This window comes from Dermacentor albipictus, chromosome 7 (genome assembly GCF_038994185.2).
Source record: "Dermacentor albipictus isolate Rhodes 1998 colony chromosome 7, USDA_Dalb.pri_finalv2, whole genome shotgun sequence".
Lineage (NCBI taxonomy): Eukaryota > Metazoa > Arthropoda > Arachnida > Ixodida > Ixodidae > Dermacentor > Dermacentor albipictus.
The window spans coordinates 49,451,924-49,469,381 of record NC_091827.1 but is presented as its reverse complement, the minus strand read 5'-3'; the positions used below and the strand labels follow the sequence as shown (position 1 = coordinate 49,469,381).

The window sequence follows — 17,458 nt, the reverse complement described above, 5'->3', positions numbered from 1 at the left end:
CGATTTTCGAGGCTTGCTAGAGAAGGACGTAATTTTGTTTGCGTTATACAAGCGATATGACCGATAAGACAAAATGAATACGACAGAGGTATTCTGCACCATTTCGAGGAAATTGGGTCATGGTACAGCTCCCATCACGATGCGGCGAACTAACGTTTACTACGAAGAAGCGTCAAACCGAATGCACAGGCACCTAGGCTGGCCTTGATTCTAGGATGAAGGCCGAATTTCGGAAAGTTAGAAAATTTTTAACATAATAGTGCAGATGCAATGCGCACCTTAGAATCAACGGAAGCTAAGCAAGCGTTCGGGAAGAGGTTAATTCAAATGCTCCAAATTTAATAATTTCTTTCCTGCGTTTATGGCGTAAGGCAAACTGGCCAGCTCGTGCACCCTCGTGCACCCGTGCTGAACAATGTGACGACTTGTACCTTGTATCAGGGCTCACACATTACTGTCGCCCACACAGAAGTAAGCCGGCTGGGGTACCCCCTCGGGAAACGCAATCGGGGGATGCACCCAAGGGCTAGAGGTACACAGCATCGCCATGAAAAAACAAGCAGGGAAACCACGGGGCAGAAGGCAGATGGACATTCCAGACGATGAGCAAAACGCGAACAAGGTGAAAGCCGGAGCCAACGTTTCGAGAAGTGGACTTCTCTTCCTCAAGGAGGCATATACAAGGATTGTATAGGCGGCCCTGGAAATGTCATGTCCACGTGCTCCCTGGTGTCAAAGGCCTAGTCAGATGGCTTTTAATGACGCCTTTTGCCTTGCCACCAAGACAAACCGCTCTTGAGCGTTGTTTTGTCAATAAACAAATAAACAAACAAACAAACAAACAAACATATGCCACCTTGAACAAGCTAAGTCCACGTTTCGAAACGTCCGATCCGGCTTTCGATTTGGTATCGTTTCACAATAAAATAAAGGCGTTTGCCTGAGAAAACATTCATCTTGTCGCCGTTTTCGACGCTCGTCGCAAGCACGTGAAAACTTCACTACGCGTCTTTATCGACATCGCTAGATTCTTTACCACTGATTTCCAGCCACAGAACACTGTTTTACCCTCCGCCTGCATCGTTCGAGACACGGCATTTTCGGAATAGTCGAGTGCCGCCAATACTCTTAGATCATTATTCAGCCTAACTGTGGATGTCTGCAGCTGTCCGCGCGCCTGAGTGCATTTCCGGCATACACGTGACCCGCACGTTGATCTTCGAGGTAATCTGCGGCGGGTCCGGAGGCAAATGGTCAGTCGAGATGGTTCTGGCTTCATCCCCGCTTCGCCATTAAGCTCACGTGATATCCAATTAGCGAGAAGCGTTTTTCCCCCGCTGCCAACGCTATTAATTGTGCCAACGTTGTCACGGCGACTACACGCTTTCAACGAGTGAGATATTGTCAAGTTTATCTGTGCGCACGTGATATTAGATTTTTTTTCTTAGTAAGCGAGTGTTTGTTTCAATATGTATGGCTGATAAAGCGTGAGTCTTCATTTGGTGTAAGTGGCAATTAACTTACTATCGCTAGCAATGCGCCGCCTTTTGGGCGAAACAGTGACTTGCTTTTCTTCGTCTTGGTGCTCGCGCTTCTGTGATCGGCAGTTCCTGGTGGTTACGGTAAATCTTCACTAGCAATCATAGGCCGACACCTGCAGTTCGGACACTACTTTGTGAAAAAAAGAGATTGGTCTCCAATGCACGCTGTAAAGGTAGTCTGACTGCGAAGTCCTAAACGAGAACTTAAACGATTGGTCGTTGAGACATAGCCTGGAATTATTCACATGGCGAAATTTGTGTTCGACTAACGTGTTTTACCGGCCTGCGACATCACTTGCGCAGCTAGCAAGTGCATCGACGCAGTGAAACAAAGAATAGAGGTTCGCACTTTACCTCGCTTCAGTCGTGCTTCTTGAGCACACTTTTCTTCAGGAATCTTCACAGCCTTTTCATGGCATATTAGAACACAAATCAGTTTCGAGGTGTGTTCTTCTTTTAAATAGGAAAGTGTTGTTAATCACTCCCGGCAGTTTAGGCTTTCTGGTGAGTGTAGCTTATCCAACCGTAATCCTTATCGGAAATTTCTTGCGGCAACCGCAATGCTCGAACACGAGCTTTCTGTTTCTTTTCTTACAGCGTATATGTATCTGCCTAGCAGGTTCATCTGTCCGTCGCTCTGTCGCCTGTACGGCGAAAACTCCTCCTGGCAACCCCATGCGCACGCTCGAAACAGAAATGAACCGCGCGATTGGCTGAGCCAGTATTGACGCTGTTGCTTTCCATCGCAGTCGAGCGCGCGCGCAGCAGTTTCTCTCCGGCTGCTTAATGGATTGGCCACGCGACACATGTACTCCTGAGGAGCAGGCAGCTTTCGATCTGGAGCACCGCGAGAAGAAGCGGTAACGAGCTGGTCTGCGCCGTACGGATGCTGCAACCAGGGCAAAAGAAGATGTTCGTGCAGCCGAGCACAAGCAGCACCTGCGTACCGAGGAGTGGCAGCCTCGAAAGCCGTCGTTTGATGGACCGTAGGGATTAACTCAGTGAATAACACCGCCGCCGCACGGAGTGCTTGGGCAGTAATTCTTTCTATCCCCCGCACTACCGGCGCCGCCGCTGCCGGGGATGGGTGGATGGATGTTATGAGCGTCCCCTTTTGGAACGCAGTGGTGGGTTGCGAGGAAGTGAGAGTCATCTAGTGGTGTTACAAGCAACTCAGCTCTGCACGCTCTGCAACCCAGCTCTGCCTACTGTTTTTGCCTGCGAACGCGACAGGCCCATTGGGAGACCGAGCTATGCAAACAGTTTAACTGTAAAGCGTAATCGCCTAAAGTAGACCGAATGCGGTATATACAATATTCCATAACTTGCAGATCACGTAGAATAGCATATGGAATGCACTAAGTGTTCTTAATGGCATATTAAATGTGAGTACTCCAAAATAGGTTGCATTAAATGTGGGCACCGATGTACTTATATGTTGGTGCACGGTTCAGTTTCTTTACCAGAATAAAGTTGCTTTGTTTCTCTAGTCCCACGCTTACAATTTGTGTTTATTCACTTTTATTTATATCACGCATATTACGTAAGAACCTAACCTAACCTAACCCTTTACAAGGAGGAAAGCACTAAGATTGATTATTAGCATTGCGGCACATTCCACTATGATGGCCGAAAAAAAAGGTCAGTACTGCAAGAAACTATTTCTATTCGTTAAATAAAAAAGTAGCGAACCCACAAAAGACAGCTCTGCCGCACAGCACTGCGCACCGCAGGCGCTCATTATTCGAATCGTCAGCCCAGCCGAGGTGAACTGAGTAGTTTTACAGAAGATGGTGTATTCATGTCCACGTCAGAATGCCTATTTTCATATTGGGCCAACTAAATTTATATATCTAGAATCTGGAGGACCGTACAGCACGGTGTATACGCCGTAAAAGTAGACTAAGGTTTACGAGGTTGTACGACTGCATTGCAAAGTCGGCCAGCTTACACCCATGGCAATCCATGGCCGGTGCTACAATACCTCTGATGTTGGCATACCCATTCCGCTTGCTTATAAAAGAGCCTGAGCGCAGAAACGCAAAGACGTAGAAAGTACGTCAGTGCGTATATATATACACTTCTAACTGTACTACTTATAAGAACTAAGTCAACTAACCGTGATGATGTTAAAGTGATACGGGTCTTATCAGTTACCGTTTGGTTCAGTGAAAACGTAAACGATACATCTAGCAGTGACTCTGAACTTGCGACATCATGGCCGTCATGTGAGCAGTTGTTCCAGTCTATTCCGGGAAGGTTAAAATGCAGGAGTCCCAATGGCTCTAGTTAACGACATTCACTGTTTGCGTTCCCTAATGATTCGCTTTAGGACATCCGGTGGGGCTGAAGAAGTCAATGGAATCTGAGCAGTAGTACAGTAATATCAATCTTAAGGCTAGCAGCTGCACTTGAGAGAGTCCTAATGGGCCCTTCGCCAGCTTTCCGCGTTGCAATCACGTAGTTGTAGAGTGAACATCCTCCAGCGTTCATTCGATCGGCAAAGTATTATGCCGACAAACGCCGCGAAAGCAGTTAATGTCAGCCGAATCCCACGTGCTCATGCTCTGTGAACTATATGCGGTATAAAAAGTAAAGCTTGTTGGCTGAACATAGTTGCCGCGAGACCTTCAGGAAAGAATAATAACTGGCCTGTCGGATTCGGTCGGTTAAAGAAAAGTACGCAAAGAAAATGTGTAGCGGGCGCATGGTACTCGATGTTGATTGCTTGTGCCGCTAATAGATTATGTCACGCATTGAAGGAAATAACTTGAGGAGTAGAACTCTTTTTAGAAAATAGTACCCGTGAGTAAAATGTATGCTGGGCCAGTTAGGTACGTCACGCTATACGTAGAATATGAAACAAGCGCTAAAGAAAAATAATATTGAGAACGAGAGGATGAAGCCTCATTTCACCCTTTTTTCGACCGCCACTTCGTCCAGATTGTGGGAGATTTCCAAACTACAGATGGCCACCACTGCGCCTTGGGAATAGGGCTCTCGAATGGAAAACTAGGTACACTTATCCTGGAAAAAGCCAAATTAGCCACCAAGTGAGTATAAACTGCCTGATGGGAGTCGTCACCTAAACCAGTTGGGAACTCGAGGTCGTGGGTTCGTTACACGGCTGTGGCGGCAGCATTTTAGAAGAGACGGCATATACAAAAACGGCATTGCCCCCTGCTTCGACGAGCTTTCGCCTTCTCCGACTCCGCGACCACTTGCGTGAACAGCGCCTTTCATCCTTTTTGATTAATTAAAGCCTAAATGACAAACTGATAGCATGCCACTGCTGCAATTCGAACCTACAACCTCCGCATGATGCATGCTTAGCAGTGCCAACTTGTGTATTGTCGGTTGCTGTTCCCACGACCGCGTTCTTACGTGATTTTTTATGTGCATGGTAGTTAACCCTAGGAGGGCGTGGCTAGAGCTCCCCGTGGCCTTTCGTCGGCGGGAAATGTCGGAGATTGTATAGACCGACGCTGTAAGGTTAGAACGTGAACTTTGCGAGTATGCAGCTCACCAATAAAGCCTCGAATGGCGTGCCAGGAGGCTTCAACACTGCCGAAATTCAAGGCCCTTTCTATGCAAGGTACTATGGACATTGTTCTGTCCGCGGAAGGAAAATAAACTGAGACGGTAATAAGCCGCAGCACTACATTTACGCGTCCTCGGAATCCAGACGTCCAGCCTAAATCTTTTAAAGCAAATCTCGGTTTCTCCAGCCGAATTGTGTATCACGAGGTCATACGTCTTTATTCCTGCAGCTATAGAGGAAGGATTTCAACACGAGATGACAAATCGTAATAAACCGTTTTTCCTGCATTTTCTACAACTTCACGCCGTGGTCGATGGGCTTGGTGGATTGCACGCCTTCAACGCCACCCTAACCGCAACACGCAGTAACTGAAGACTGCAATCGGGGCGAGTTAAAGTCGCCTAATCGGGTGTCATTTACATGCCATACGTGTGCGCAGTTGTTACTAGTCATACGTAGCTCTCCGTTTCAGTATAAAATCAGAAATGTAATTTTTAGTTCTCACTTCAGCATGAAGCCGTAAGCTAAAAGGGAACCCCTTTTCCCCCTCGATCTGCACGCGTTTCTCCTGCCATGTCCTGTTATCTTCATAACAAACATTCGCAAAGTTGCCGGCGGGCAAACCTCGCTAAGAATATATATGAAGCGTCTTGTCGCTCTTATATTTGTGTCGCCACCATGTTTCTTTCCTTGTTTTTCCTTCCAGAGATTTCCCAAATATAACGCTCATTGTTATCAAAGTACACACGGAAAGAGCCGGAAACCTTCGTCGGCTGTACCCTGTTTCACCGAACCCCGACAATGTGTTGCTAACACCTTACTTCACGCTGTCACTGGTAAGCGAATTTTTAGTAGCGAACGTACACTAACGTGGCCTGCCCCATTTTCATTAATCTACAGCTAACCTGTATGTGGCTAGGATCACGAGATTTCTTCATGGTGTAACGTAGACAAAAAGCTATCATAACGAATGGCCTATACCTTCAAATGCAATGGCTTGTGCCCCCAGAGGCAGAGGCTACAAGCACTCAGCAGTATGAGGCGAACAGTGCATAAATTTGAGTAAAATAGTGGCATGAGCTGTTGCATTGAGTCATTCGTATAATTCACTGGCTATTGCATTTATTATTGGCACTGATTGCGTCATTTAACGAAACTTTTCAGCGCTAGCTAAACAAGCACGAAGAACACATTTCGCTACTTAGCAACACGCGAACATCACACGTGTCAATAACGAGCAAGTTCAAAACAAGTGTCCGATCCATGTCATTGGCAAGCCTTGCCAGGAATTCATCAGCTCAAAGACCGATTATCAAGAGTTGCAGAGATGGAGTGGGAACACTTGGCGGCAGTGGCTAAGGACCTAAGCTGATCAAAGGTGGAGATGGTGGCGTTTTTTGAGAGGGCTCAGCCGGAGCATGTTAAACAGCAAGTGCGCGCGTGAATCTTACGAACAGAAAAATAATCTGATATACAGGTGTCGATGCAGCTCAAGAAGGTGACTTCCAATTGAACAGACATACAATCTGTACAAATCAGCGGCACCTCATGTGATAACGCTCCATACTCACTTTCACGAACTGTGTGCAGCATTATGAAAGCCATAGCTTTCGGCAAGCAATGAGAGAACAAATGCAAGTATGAGAACTAATTGGAAGACACACTCTCAACAGTAGCCTCTCAGTGGCTGGTTTCCGATGACATGCCTGTTCAGCCTTTGACTGCCAAACTGTGAAACTTTTGCTATGCTGCGAACAGTAGGTGACAAACTTTGGGCTCTAGGCGACAGAAGCACAAATGAAAGAAATTGATTTACACACCAAAGCATCATGTAAGAAAATCAAGCGGAAATTTTTAGCTGTGTCAGCATAGTGCACATGCTAAAACTCAAAATTTCACTTTAAATTATGCCGTAATACCATATGTGTATTCACTGCACAAAAATTTTTGTAGTGTGCGGCATGAGAAATATTAGCATAACTGAGGAGAGCAAGTTTGGAAGGCGGCACAATCCAAACATGATCGCAGGTGTGCAGACATTCACTATTTTCTTTTAAAGGAAGTCTGTGCACACATAAGGGCACAGCCTTTTCATGGAATTGAGCTTCAGGACTGCTGCACCTGCAGTTGGTAGTGAGAAAGCATGCGCTGAGGCCTTAAGTGTGGCCATTGCTAAGCAAGCAGTAAGCGTCATCAAAGGAATGAGCATGAAATGTAATAAACAAGCTAATGTCATTCTTAGGAGGTGTACAGTGTGTATTAGCAGAGGTCATAGAAAAGTCATTGCACAACTTTGTTCCGGTTCTTAAAACACTTTGCGAGCTCATGATATTGCATGCTTATCTTAAAGGTTAGATGCGGATTCGGCAGTGTGTATCACCTGGACATCACGGATGTCAGCAATACTGAAATACGGCAAAAATAAGCAAGACCTAAAAATTGGCAGATTTCCAGCAATGCCCGGCAATAAGGATACATTTAGGAGTAGCAGGAACGCGTTCACTTGGGTCCTTAAACCGGTGTTCATGTCGTGCGATCAGCATTTGCTCTCCCTTTTCACGCCATTCCATTTGCTTTCTTGCTGGTTTCTGGTAACCTGCGTCCCCTGCTTTTGTATTCCTCCCTGCAGTTATGAGCATTGTAACATGCTGCCCATCATAACAGCAGAATCGCAATAATTCAGAAGCGGGGTATTTCATTGCCGTATAAGCAGGTGTGCTGCCCCAAGTTATGCTTATGCTTTAATCTGATAATTCATATTTCTGATAATTTAAGCCAAATTCTGGCGTCCCCTCGAGTTCGAAATGTCGAGTCTACTGTAATGTTAAACGTGACAACCAATGGTGGATGAGGATAAAATTCTATCCTGAGCCGCAGTAAAAGTTCTGCGGCTCATGTCATGGATACCTTTCACAACACATCTGCTGCCAAGAAAGCAGAACTGTGACACAAGGTCTGCGTAATCTCAAGTAGGCAGCACCCATGCACAGATGCGAAAACGACTAGTTTGTATTTGTATCACTTGATGATAACGCTCGTTTATTTGCACCCTTTTCCTTTATTTATGCAGCTGAGGGATTTTGTAATGCACCATGACCATGACCATGAGCACCATTGTAGCTTGCTAAGAAGTATAACGTGTGTGGGCAACACTATGTGGCTTGTGCTGGCCCTAAAGCAGATCTGTGGCTCGCATGAATTGTACCTATGCATCATATTGTCCTATAATAAACTTTACATTTGTAGTCAGATAAAGCAATCATGTCACAGCGTGTCAGGACACGTAACTTTTTCCATTACTCAACCTTGCCTCTTGACAGGTTCCTGAACAGAGGTACACTAGCTGTGGGCCATCAAAACATTAATGACTGGGTTATGTTGCAGGAAAATTGACACAAATATTGGTGACAAAATGAGCATGTTTCTCTTCGTTTCCGTCCTCACTGTCACCCAATCATCAACATAAATTTTTATTGTAGACTACAGTAAAATAGTTGTTCTCATCAGTGTCCCGTTAATAATCCGGAATAATATTAATAATAATAATAATAATAATAATAATAATAATAATAATAATAATAATAATAATAATAATAATAATAATAATAATAATAATAATAATAATAATAATAATAATAATAATAATAATAATAACCTATATTACAAATAATCAATTTGTGCATATAATTTTGCTAGGTCTGCCGAAGCCTCCTGTGGGCTTGAATGGCAGAAACCTGCCATCCACGGCATTGCATTATATAACCTTTTTACAGACAAACTCAACGTCAAACTACGGCACAAATAAGCAAGACCTAAAAATTTGCAGATTTCCAGCAATGCCCGGCAATAAGGATACATTTAGGAGTAGCAGGAACGCGTTCACTTGGGTCCTTAAACCGGTGTTCATATCGTGCGATAAGCATTTGCTTTCCTTTTTCACGCCATTCCATTTGCTTTTTTGCTGGTTTCTGGTTACCTGTGTGCCCTGCCTTTGTATTCCTCCCTGCAGTTATGAGCATTGTAACATGCTGCCCATCATAACAGCAGAATCGCAATAATTCAGAAGCGGGGTATTTCATTGCCGTATAAGCAGGTGTGCTGCCCCAAGTTATGCTTATGCTTTAATCTGATTCGCAAATAAAAATATAAAGAACCTATCACAGGTTCCTCAGTTAAACTTGCCCTGTAAACAACATCTAATGTTCAAATGAAAACACATAGCAAACCACAAACATTAAAACTTAGTAAACATGGCACAATATGTAAACAAAGCTACAACCTATCGAGAACAAAAAAGAAAAGAAATTGAGGTAACACCGGAAACAGTCTCACATTAATTTTCACAAAGATCACACTACTACACAATAGACTTTGTACATGTGAAAATAATTATATCATTGCCTCTACGGTCTTTTGTAAAGCCGACAAATTTGTCTGATTCAGTAGAGCACTGGTTATTAAACAGGTGGCGGATGTAGTACCTTCTTTGCCCTTTTCCTTAGCGCGTTATTCTCCAAGGAACTACATGTATGGGATGTCTACGCAAAGCAACACTTTTACGGAGAGGTTCTCGGAAAGCATTTCACCAGAAATAATGAATCAGAATTGTCGAACGAAACAAAGACTCGAAATCGGCATTTGTAAATCTCGAAATAAGTTATCCGTGGTTTGGTTGTACGCAACACTTTTTACTAAGCTTAATAGGCGCTCAATTTTATGTTTCCAAAATCCGCTGCAATAAAGAAAAACGGCAAATGTCGTACCTTAGATGCGAGTAGGCTACGGCATGCACTATCACTTTTTTAATCTTGGTAGGCGCATAACTCCTTATACGGTAAAGGACACATGCAACATTACGTAATCGCATGCAAATACGAGCCATTTGAATATTACATGATATGTCAGTATCAAAGTATACTTTTGACACTATCTACATGTTGTACTCGGGCACAAACACAGACTAAGCAATCAGAACCGTGAAGGAAGGCATGTTCACTTGTTACAAGAGCCTTAAACGAATTTCTCAAACATACTAATCGAGTTTTCCGAGCACTGACTTGTATACGGTTTTTTCCAACCCAGTTCATCACATTTTTTATGTCGCTTTGAAGTACGACAGCTGCTTCGTTCTGCATGTGCATAGAAACAAGCAACGTATCATCTGCATACTGGAAAATCGCACATCTAATTACCTGTGCCAAGTCGCAAACGTCCGAATTGAAAAGAAGCCGAGACAAAACGAAACCCTGTGGAACCCCTTCATTAGGAAACCGCAAAAACGTGTTTTGGTCGCCAATACATTCAATCTGAGACCAATGTACCAAGTAGTTTTGTATAAATTAATGGAAATATCCCCGAAACCCGTAATTGGGTAGTTTAGCACATAGAATACTGCGGGTTGCCGAATCGAAAGTCTTAGATATATCTAAAAAAAAGCTCACAGGCTACCTGGTTAAGTTCAAATGTTTAATGTAGATAGACAGATCTTCAAAAAGCGCCTGCGTGCTTCTACTAGAACCGTAGCCATAATGGGAAGATGATAAAATGTCATATTTTAAAACAAACCCCTCAATCGTTTAAAACACGTCCCTTTCCAACAGTTGCGCTAAGATAGGAAGACCAGAGATGGGGCGATGGTTCTCTGGCTCCGAAGCATCTTCGCATTTAAATATCGGTACGCATTTAAATATCGGTCAGCACAGTGTTCAACACAATAAAGCACGATATACTTATAGCATCAGTACAAGGTCCAACATAACTTGACAGTAGTCCATCGGCAGCACTGGCAAACAACTGCTCTTAAAATTAATCGCCAACACGCCAAGAGAAAAGTGGCAATGAATATTCGGTGACAGCGTCGCCACCAACTGCGAAGCACTGTTGATTCGGGAGCGTCTTTTATGTTCCGATGAAAGATCAAGGCGCCATGGTTCGGTGCGATGTCGAAGCTAGCACCGGCTACTTTGGACAGCAGCTCAGCGGGCTATCACAAACATCGCTCGAACTTTCCAGCTGAACGATCTGGCTAGGCCTGGGACGAAGAATTGCGCAGCAGCAGAAGCTTGTTCAAGGTTATTTCAAAGCGACCGCAGCAGCACCTGCCAAGACAAACTTGGCGATGAGTATTCGGTGACAGCTTCGCCACCCACTGCCATAGTAATAATAATAGTAGTAATAAGCAATGACTTGTAAGAGTCACAGCTAGCGCTGCACCCGCAACGCGAGTAGAATGTGTACGTGTTGTTTTCATTTATTTAGGTTCTCTCACGCTCTTTTTTGTTTCGATTTTTTTTCTGCGCCAGCCGTTACTGGGCAGTAAGGTACAGCAGCGTCTGCAAGAACTGACCGAGAGCGGCCGGCGCTACGCCCTGCTATCGTTCGCCATGTTCGCGCGGACGTACCATATGCCGAAGACGTGGACTGACGCCCGCAATAGAAACACCCGCGCTCAAAAAGGCGTCATCATGGAATACGGGATGGTGAGTGGAAAGGGAAAGTCAATAGTCGCCAACCAAACGGCATGCAAGGCGCTCTTAAGAATATGCCTAATTTAGAAAAAAATAATAATTACCTGTTGCAGATCGTCCAAGTTTAAACATCCAACTGGATTGCTCGAAGAGGCAGCCGTTTGCACAATAAATCAAAACGCCTCGATGATTTAACAATAAAAGTAACGCCTATACAATTTCACGCCTTGTTATGTGCCCGCTGCGTGTCGCGAGACCATGGCCTTTCAACGCTATCATTCAGCCGCTGGCTCGCTCGTTCGCGTGGACGAGTATCGAAACCATGGAAACGTGCCTCCAGTTGGCGTAGGTGTCCGAAATAGCGGCTCACGCCCTGCTTACTTTGAGCAAAGATCGTGAACTTCCGCAATGCGGCAAACAACTCAAGAACAACACAAAGGATTTAGAGAACGGAAACACACACACACGTAGTTCAATAGGCTGCATGATTTCGTGTAATTAACCTCATAAAACAAAAATAATTATATTAGTTTGTCTGTGTAATATCGCACATCGCATCGAGGCCAACAGCCGCCGTTGTCGAGTAGTATAAATGCAGTGTCTTGTTCTATGCACATCTTTTTCGCTACTAAAACACTTCTTTAGCACACCTGGTGTAGCGCTAACACCGACAGGCTGTCGTTGATATGTCGTACATATCAACGGCAGATAGATATGTACGACAGATAGAAGATAGAAGATAGAAGTAAGGCAGATAGATAGATAGATGTACGACAGATAGAAGTGTGAAACGAATGAACGAGCGTGTCTCGCTTTTCGCCCCTTTCAAAATGCGGCTTCTTCTGTGACCGGGAGCGAGCTTGCGACCAGAAACTCAGCAGAGCGAAATCAACATTCAGTGAGCTACCGCGACAGGTCGCTGGGTCGTAGTGCCTCCTCGAAACGTTTTCAAGGAATCGGTTCACGACATCGAGCACGAACAGCATTCAAGACGGGCCTAGACAAACACGAGCTCCAATCTCGTCGATGGCAGGAGCACTACACCTACCGAACCTCCTTTAGCGCTAAGAACAATACGAAAAATAAAATAGATCTAACGCATTTATTACGCTTGTACATGTTTCATGTTTCATGAAGACCAGTTATTTTCATACAGAGAGTATCAATGTTGTTCTTCTTGAATTCGTGGGTTGCTTTTTCCAGGTATGCAAACACAGCAAAATTACCCAGGACGCCCGGGACATCGGCTCCTCGTGCGTGGCGAACACGAACACCCAGTTTCTGGCAGTGTTCGATACCACCCAGAATGTAACGGAGAAGGTGAGGCTAGCATTTGTGTAGCTGGCATATCTGATGTCTTGACAACCGACGGCTAACCTATAGCAAGCATTACATTCTTTGAAAAAATCGGCCGGCGAGCGAATACGTGTTCAGTATTTCTGGTCACCTCCTCTTTCCGGCAACGGAGATGTTCAGTGTAGCCCTTCATACACGGCAGGCAACGCTACGGTGACTATGAATACTTCTGACACTGCTGCCATTGCCCACCAAAAAAATGATGCCTCACGAATGACTGAAATATATACAAACTGGCGCCGTGTAATCGTAAGAAAGACTTAGAGGACGCTCATAAATGGGGGGCTCCCATCTAAATACATAAGAACAGAGCAATCGTTTTTCTCGCCAACCACAAAAATGTATAAGGTATGCTGCATATAAAAGAAAAAACGCAAATAAAATGGATATTGAGAACCTTTCTTTTTATTTAATATATTGCGTCCTTTGAAAAAAAGTGATGAAAACTGAAAAACTTCAAGCACGAAGCCATGAAGTTTGCAACTCATTCACTCAACAATGAATAAAAAATATGCTAATTCTGAATACCGCACCTAAGGATAAGTGTAGTGTGAAGAAAATTGATGCATTTTAACCCCGCTCTGATTACTGCCAATGAGATGGCGGTAGGACCTTTTTTATTGAGACTGTGCTTCACCCGCCAACTAACATGTCACTGATCATGGTAAGACGCGCCAACATGATTTATACGTTACGCAAATGATATCGTTGATTCTATTGTTGTGGACATTCTCGCCGAACTTTGTCTAATCAAATTGTATGTGCGACACGAATTGTGTGGTACTTTCGGAAGAGCGCACGGGCACCAGCGATTACGATGGAACATTCAAATAGTCGTGTATAAAAGCCGACACGCTTGACCCGCAGAACTGATTTTCCGCGATCACACACTCTGCACGCCGATATCGTTGTGCGTCGAGGTCCACTTGTTTTGCTGTGCACAGATTTGCCCAAATAACAGTCAGTTTTGTGAATCAGTTTTCACTTCTGTGTTCTTCACCGTTACCACAGCGTGACAATATCAAGTTAGTCCGTTTTTATTGCTCCATTGGACGCAAGTTGGCAGAGCTGTGATGTCCTGTTCCAGAGCACTACTCTTAAGCGCCCGTGTCTGCGTTGAGCGTCGGAGTGCTCCGGCTCCAGCGTCGTCGACGTAACTGAGCAAATAAGGAAAGAGGGAACAAATAGCAGGGGATGAAAAGCGAAGAGAGCGTGAGGAGGAAAGCGGAGGAGGAAGGTATGACCGAAAGCTGGAAGAGAAATGCGTAGTGCCGCTTTGCGGTTACAATGGCTACAAGATGGTGCCACAGTAGCACGCGTGGTGTGTTCAGCGATGGCACGCGGTGAGCGCGTCGAACGATACCATGTACGAAAACAAAACTCTAGTAACAGGGATCTGTTTGACGGGGCTACTGTGAATCGCGCCCACGCGTCACCAAAGCTATGCCTCTCGCGATAAACCGATTAGCGAGGCAGCCACGCTACACATCGCTCAATTACAAGCATGGCGCAATAGACAGATTGTCAGCGCCAGCCAGTGTATGGCGAAATAAAAACACGTGTAAGCAGCACTCAAATTTCACAGTAGGAAGGGTCGTAATCATCATTGAACATTTTCAGTGAAGAATTTGGCACCTTTGTGCCAAATTCGTTCGTCTCAAAGCGCAACTATTAAGGCACCCCCTTCTGCGGAGACCGTCGCCGTAGCCGAGCGAGCGAGCGTAGTGAAAGATGAAAGCGAAAGCGGAGCACAGGGGGGTCTGCAATACGAGAGGAGGAAAGCGGAGAAGAAAGTGCAGCTGTACCATAAGACGGAAAATGGAGGATGGTATGGCGAAAGCATTAGAAAAATACGCAGTTTCGCACGAAAAGCGGCGCACCGTCTGCGACAGAAAATTAGTAGTTAGCTCTACAAAGAAAGGATAGTTGTTTTTTATTGGCCATATAATATTGTAAACATGCACTTCTATTTAATTATCAATGATAGAATGTGTAAGCGTGACTGAACGAGGACGTAGAAAGAAATGGCAACGAGAGTTTGCGCGCTTGCAGCAGGTGTGCGTTTCTTGGCGTGTCTGGAGTTCGCAGTTGCGGCAGCAGCGATGTATCGCGGGACACGAGCTGTATTGGAAAGCGGATCATTTCTGGTATGCCCGAGGAGACGGTTTTGTCAGGCGCGTTGTATAACCGAAGTGAGATGTGAGCGTGTGGTCCAACCCCCCGTGCTGGAGTTCAATATGGTTGAAGTAACTCACTACGCTGTGAGATTTGAAATTCCAGTGAGTGAGATCACACAGTACGTTTAGGATTACGGGCACGAACTTTAAAAAGTAAATGGCGCACACCGCGGGTTTTGCTGTTGACGAGCTGAATACGTTAGATGGATGCCTTTTCCCAGACATACACAACAGACAGAAACAACGCTGTCTATGTGTGTCTGCTTCTACGTCTTCGTTCAATCACACTTACACATGCTATCATAGATATCATAGATATCGTAGATACTCTGGACGTGCGACCGAACCACCAAAGCCGATTACACTCAGGACCTGGCCAAGTTCGAGGCTGCCATTCGCAGTCCGGATCTGGTTGACCAGCTTTGGGCAGTCCACCGAGCCCGCAGCGCGGCCGCGATGCTCCGTCCTCCGGTCCCGGCGTGGGATTAGCCGTCCTATGGGTCACCCTATAGCCTTGCAGGACCCAATAAAGCTTTCCATCTATCCATCGATCCAACCAACTAGCCCGCCAGCGTGTTTTCACAAAACAACAAGCACGGTGTCACGCGGGCCCAAGCAAACATGAACAAACCTCACTCTTTTAGCGCTGATACTCGCGGTCGAAATACTGGGGCGCTATAACGTAAAACTATTCTAAACTTTTCGATTCCAATTCTGCTATCAGTCCTCCACGATTGGTTAAAAACTTTTTTCGACCACCCCCACTTCACCTGTCTGTCACGCGGCGTCACGAAAACCGCAAAAGATCCTCATCAAATATGATATGTACACACTGATTATGCATGATTTAACAGAAAAAAAGAAAGACAGATATTTCTGATTCGACCCCTCTATGCCATTTGCCCTCGGCCATTGGTAAAACGTTTTCGGGCTGCACCCACTACACCTGCCTGTCACGTGACGTCACAAAACCGCACAAACTCACCGCGTCAAAGTGACGTGTACGCGATAAAGATGCATTAATATGCCGAAAAAAATTGAATTTTCTTCGGAATAGCCGCAGGCTGCCCCGTTCGCAAAGGAATAAAAGATGGTTGCCGCCGATCGCCGAGACGCTGGCTACTTGCACCTGCCGGAGAGCATGAGTATATTTGCGTACAATAAAACTTCTTGCGTGGCCGTGTAACGTTTTAGAGCACTTTCGGCACGTTTAACACCTCATTCTGCCTACTCTTCTTTGCTGAGGGTCAGTTTTAACGTCATTCTTAACCTTCCGTTGCATGCCGTCGCGATTTTCGACCAGCCACCACAAGCCAAGAAAGGGAGAGCCGACAGATCGCGGACCTCGGCAGCACCCTCTTCATCCGGTTATCGATTTTCAATGCACTGGCTCTGCCCCAGCGGATCCCTTTCCACTTGAGCGTTCTCCTCGCCTCTTGTCAGCCAATTAGATACGACAAGCCGCTTAGTGTAGGCAATGGTATTCGTTTTTCAAGCATACAAATGTGACCTCCTATGAACGAGGAGAGTGTCTCATTGGTCTGTACAGGCAACCTTTTGGGTGACCGCCGGTGCTTGCGTCGGCGGTTCCGCAAATCTGACGTCAGGAGTTTGGAATAAAAACATATTGAAATAGTTTTACGTTATAGGGCCCCTGGACTGCGGAATTGCTGCAACCGCTGCGATCGATTTCACCTTGCTGATCTCTCATTACAGCGCGAACGAAACGTCGAAAGCACAGCGCATAGGAACCTACCGGCACTACGCGCATTCTGTAAACATCGCAGATCCCTTTGCAGATAAACCTCTAAGGACGCACAATTTGACCACATCGAAGATCGCTTTCGAGATGCAGCGCCCGCGCTACCGCACTGTACGTAGCAACTGCCCGAAAATAAGCCCCCTCCGCCCCCCCCCCCGACCCTCATCTTTTGCACGCGACAGGGGAGGGCACGCTTTCGGCCCGCCTTCCTCGCTAGCGCACGCTAGATCGTGTCCATAAGAAGTTTGTTAGAGCTCAACACAAGACAAGGACAAAAGAAGGTATAAAACGACGACATGGCGCTGGTCATTTTACGTCTTCTTTTGTCCTTGTCTTATGTTGCGCCGTTACATATTTACCACGAATCCCAACCGAGTGGCTCAACTTGCCGGTTAGATCGAGTCCATTGGGCCGCGTTTGCCGGCTTACCCTCGCCCGCTTTCACTCGCACATACCGCATAGGGAGGCTGCGGCGATTTCATAACTCTTGGACTTCAGAGGAACCTCATGGCGATGGCGACGGCCGAAATGCGCCTCGAGTGTCCACATAATTGCTATAATACTAAAACCGTAGTGCAGCGATGTTAGCTAAGAGATGGCGCCAGAGTAGCACG

General features: G+C 45.6%; 1 protein-coding gene across 1 annotated transcript in view; it reads left to right on the top strand.

Moving 5' to 3' along the window:
• The window catches only part of LOC135902260 (uncharacterized), a 53,640-nt gene that overhangs the window by 30,057 nt on the left and 6,125 nt on the right, over window positions 1–17,458 (top strand). Inside the window, exons 7-10 of the mRNA XM_070522228.1 lie at window positions 4,485–4,594; window positions 5,789–5,918; window positions 11,385–11,561; window positions 12,753–12,869. Coding sequence (XP_070378329.1) covers window positions 4,485–4,594; window positions 5,789–5,918; window positions 11,385–11,561; window positions 12,753–12,869 — 534 coding nt within the window. The remainder of the gene's footprint in view (window positions 1–4,484; window positions 4,595–5,788; window positions 5,919–11,384; window positions 11,562–12,752; window positions 12,870–17,458) is intronic.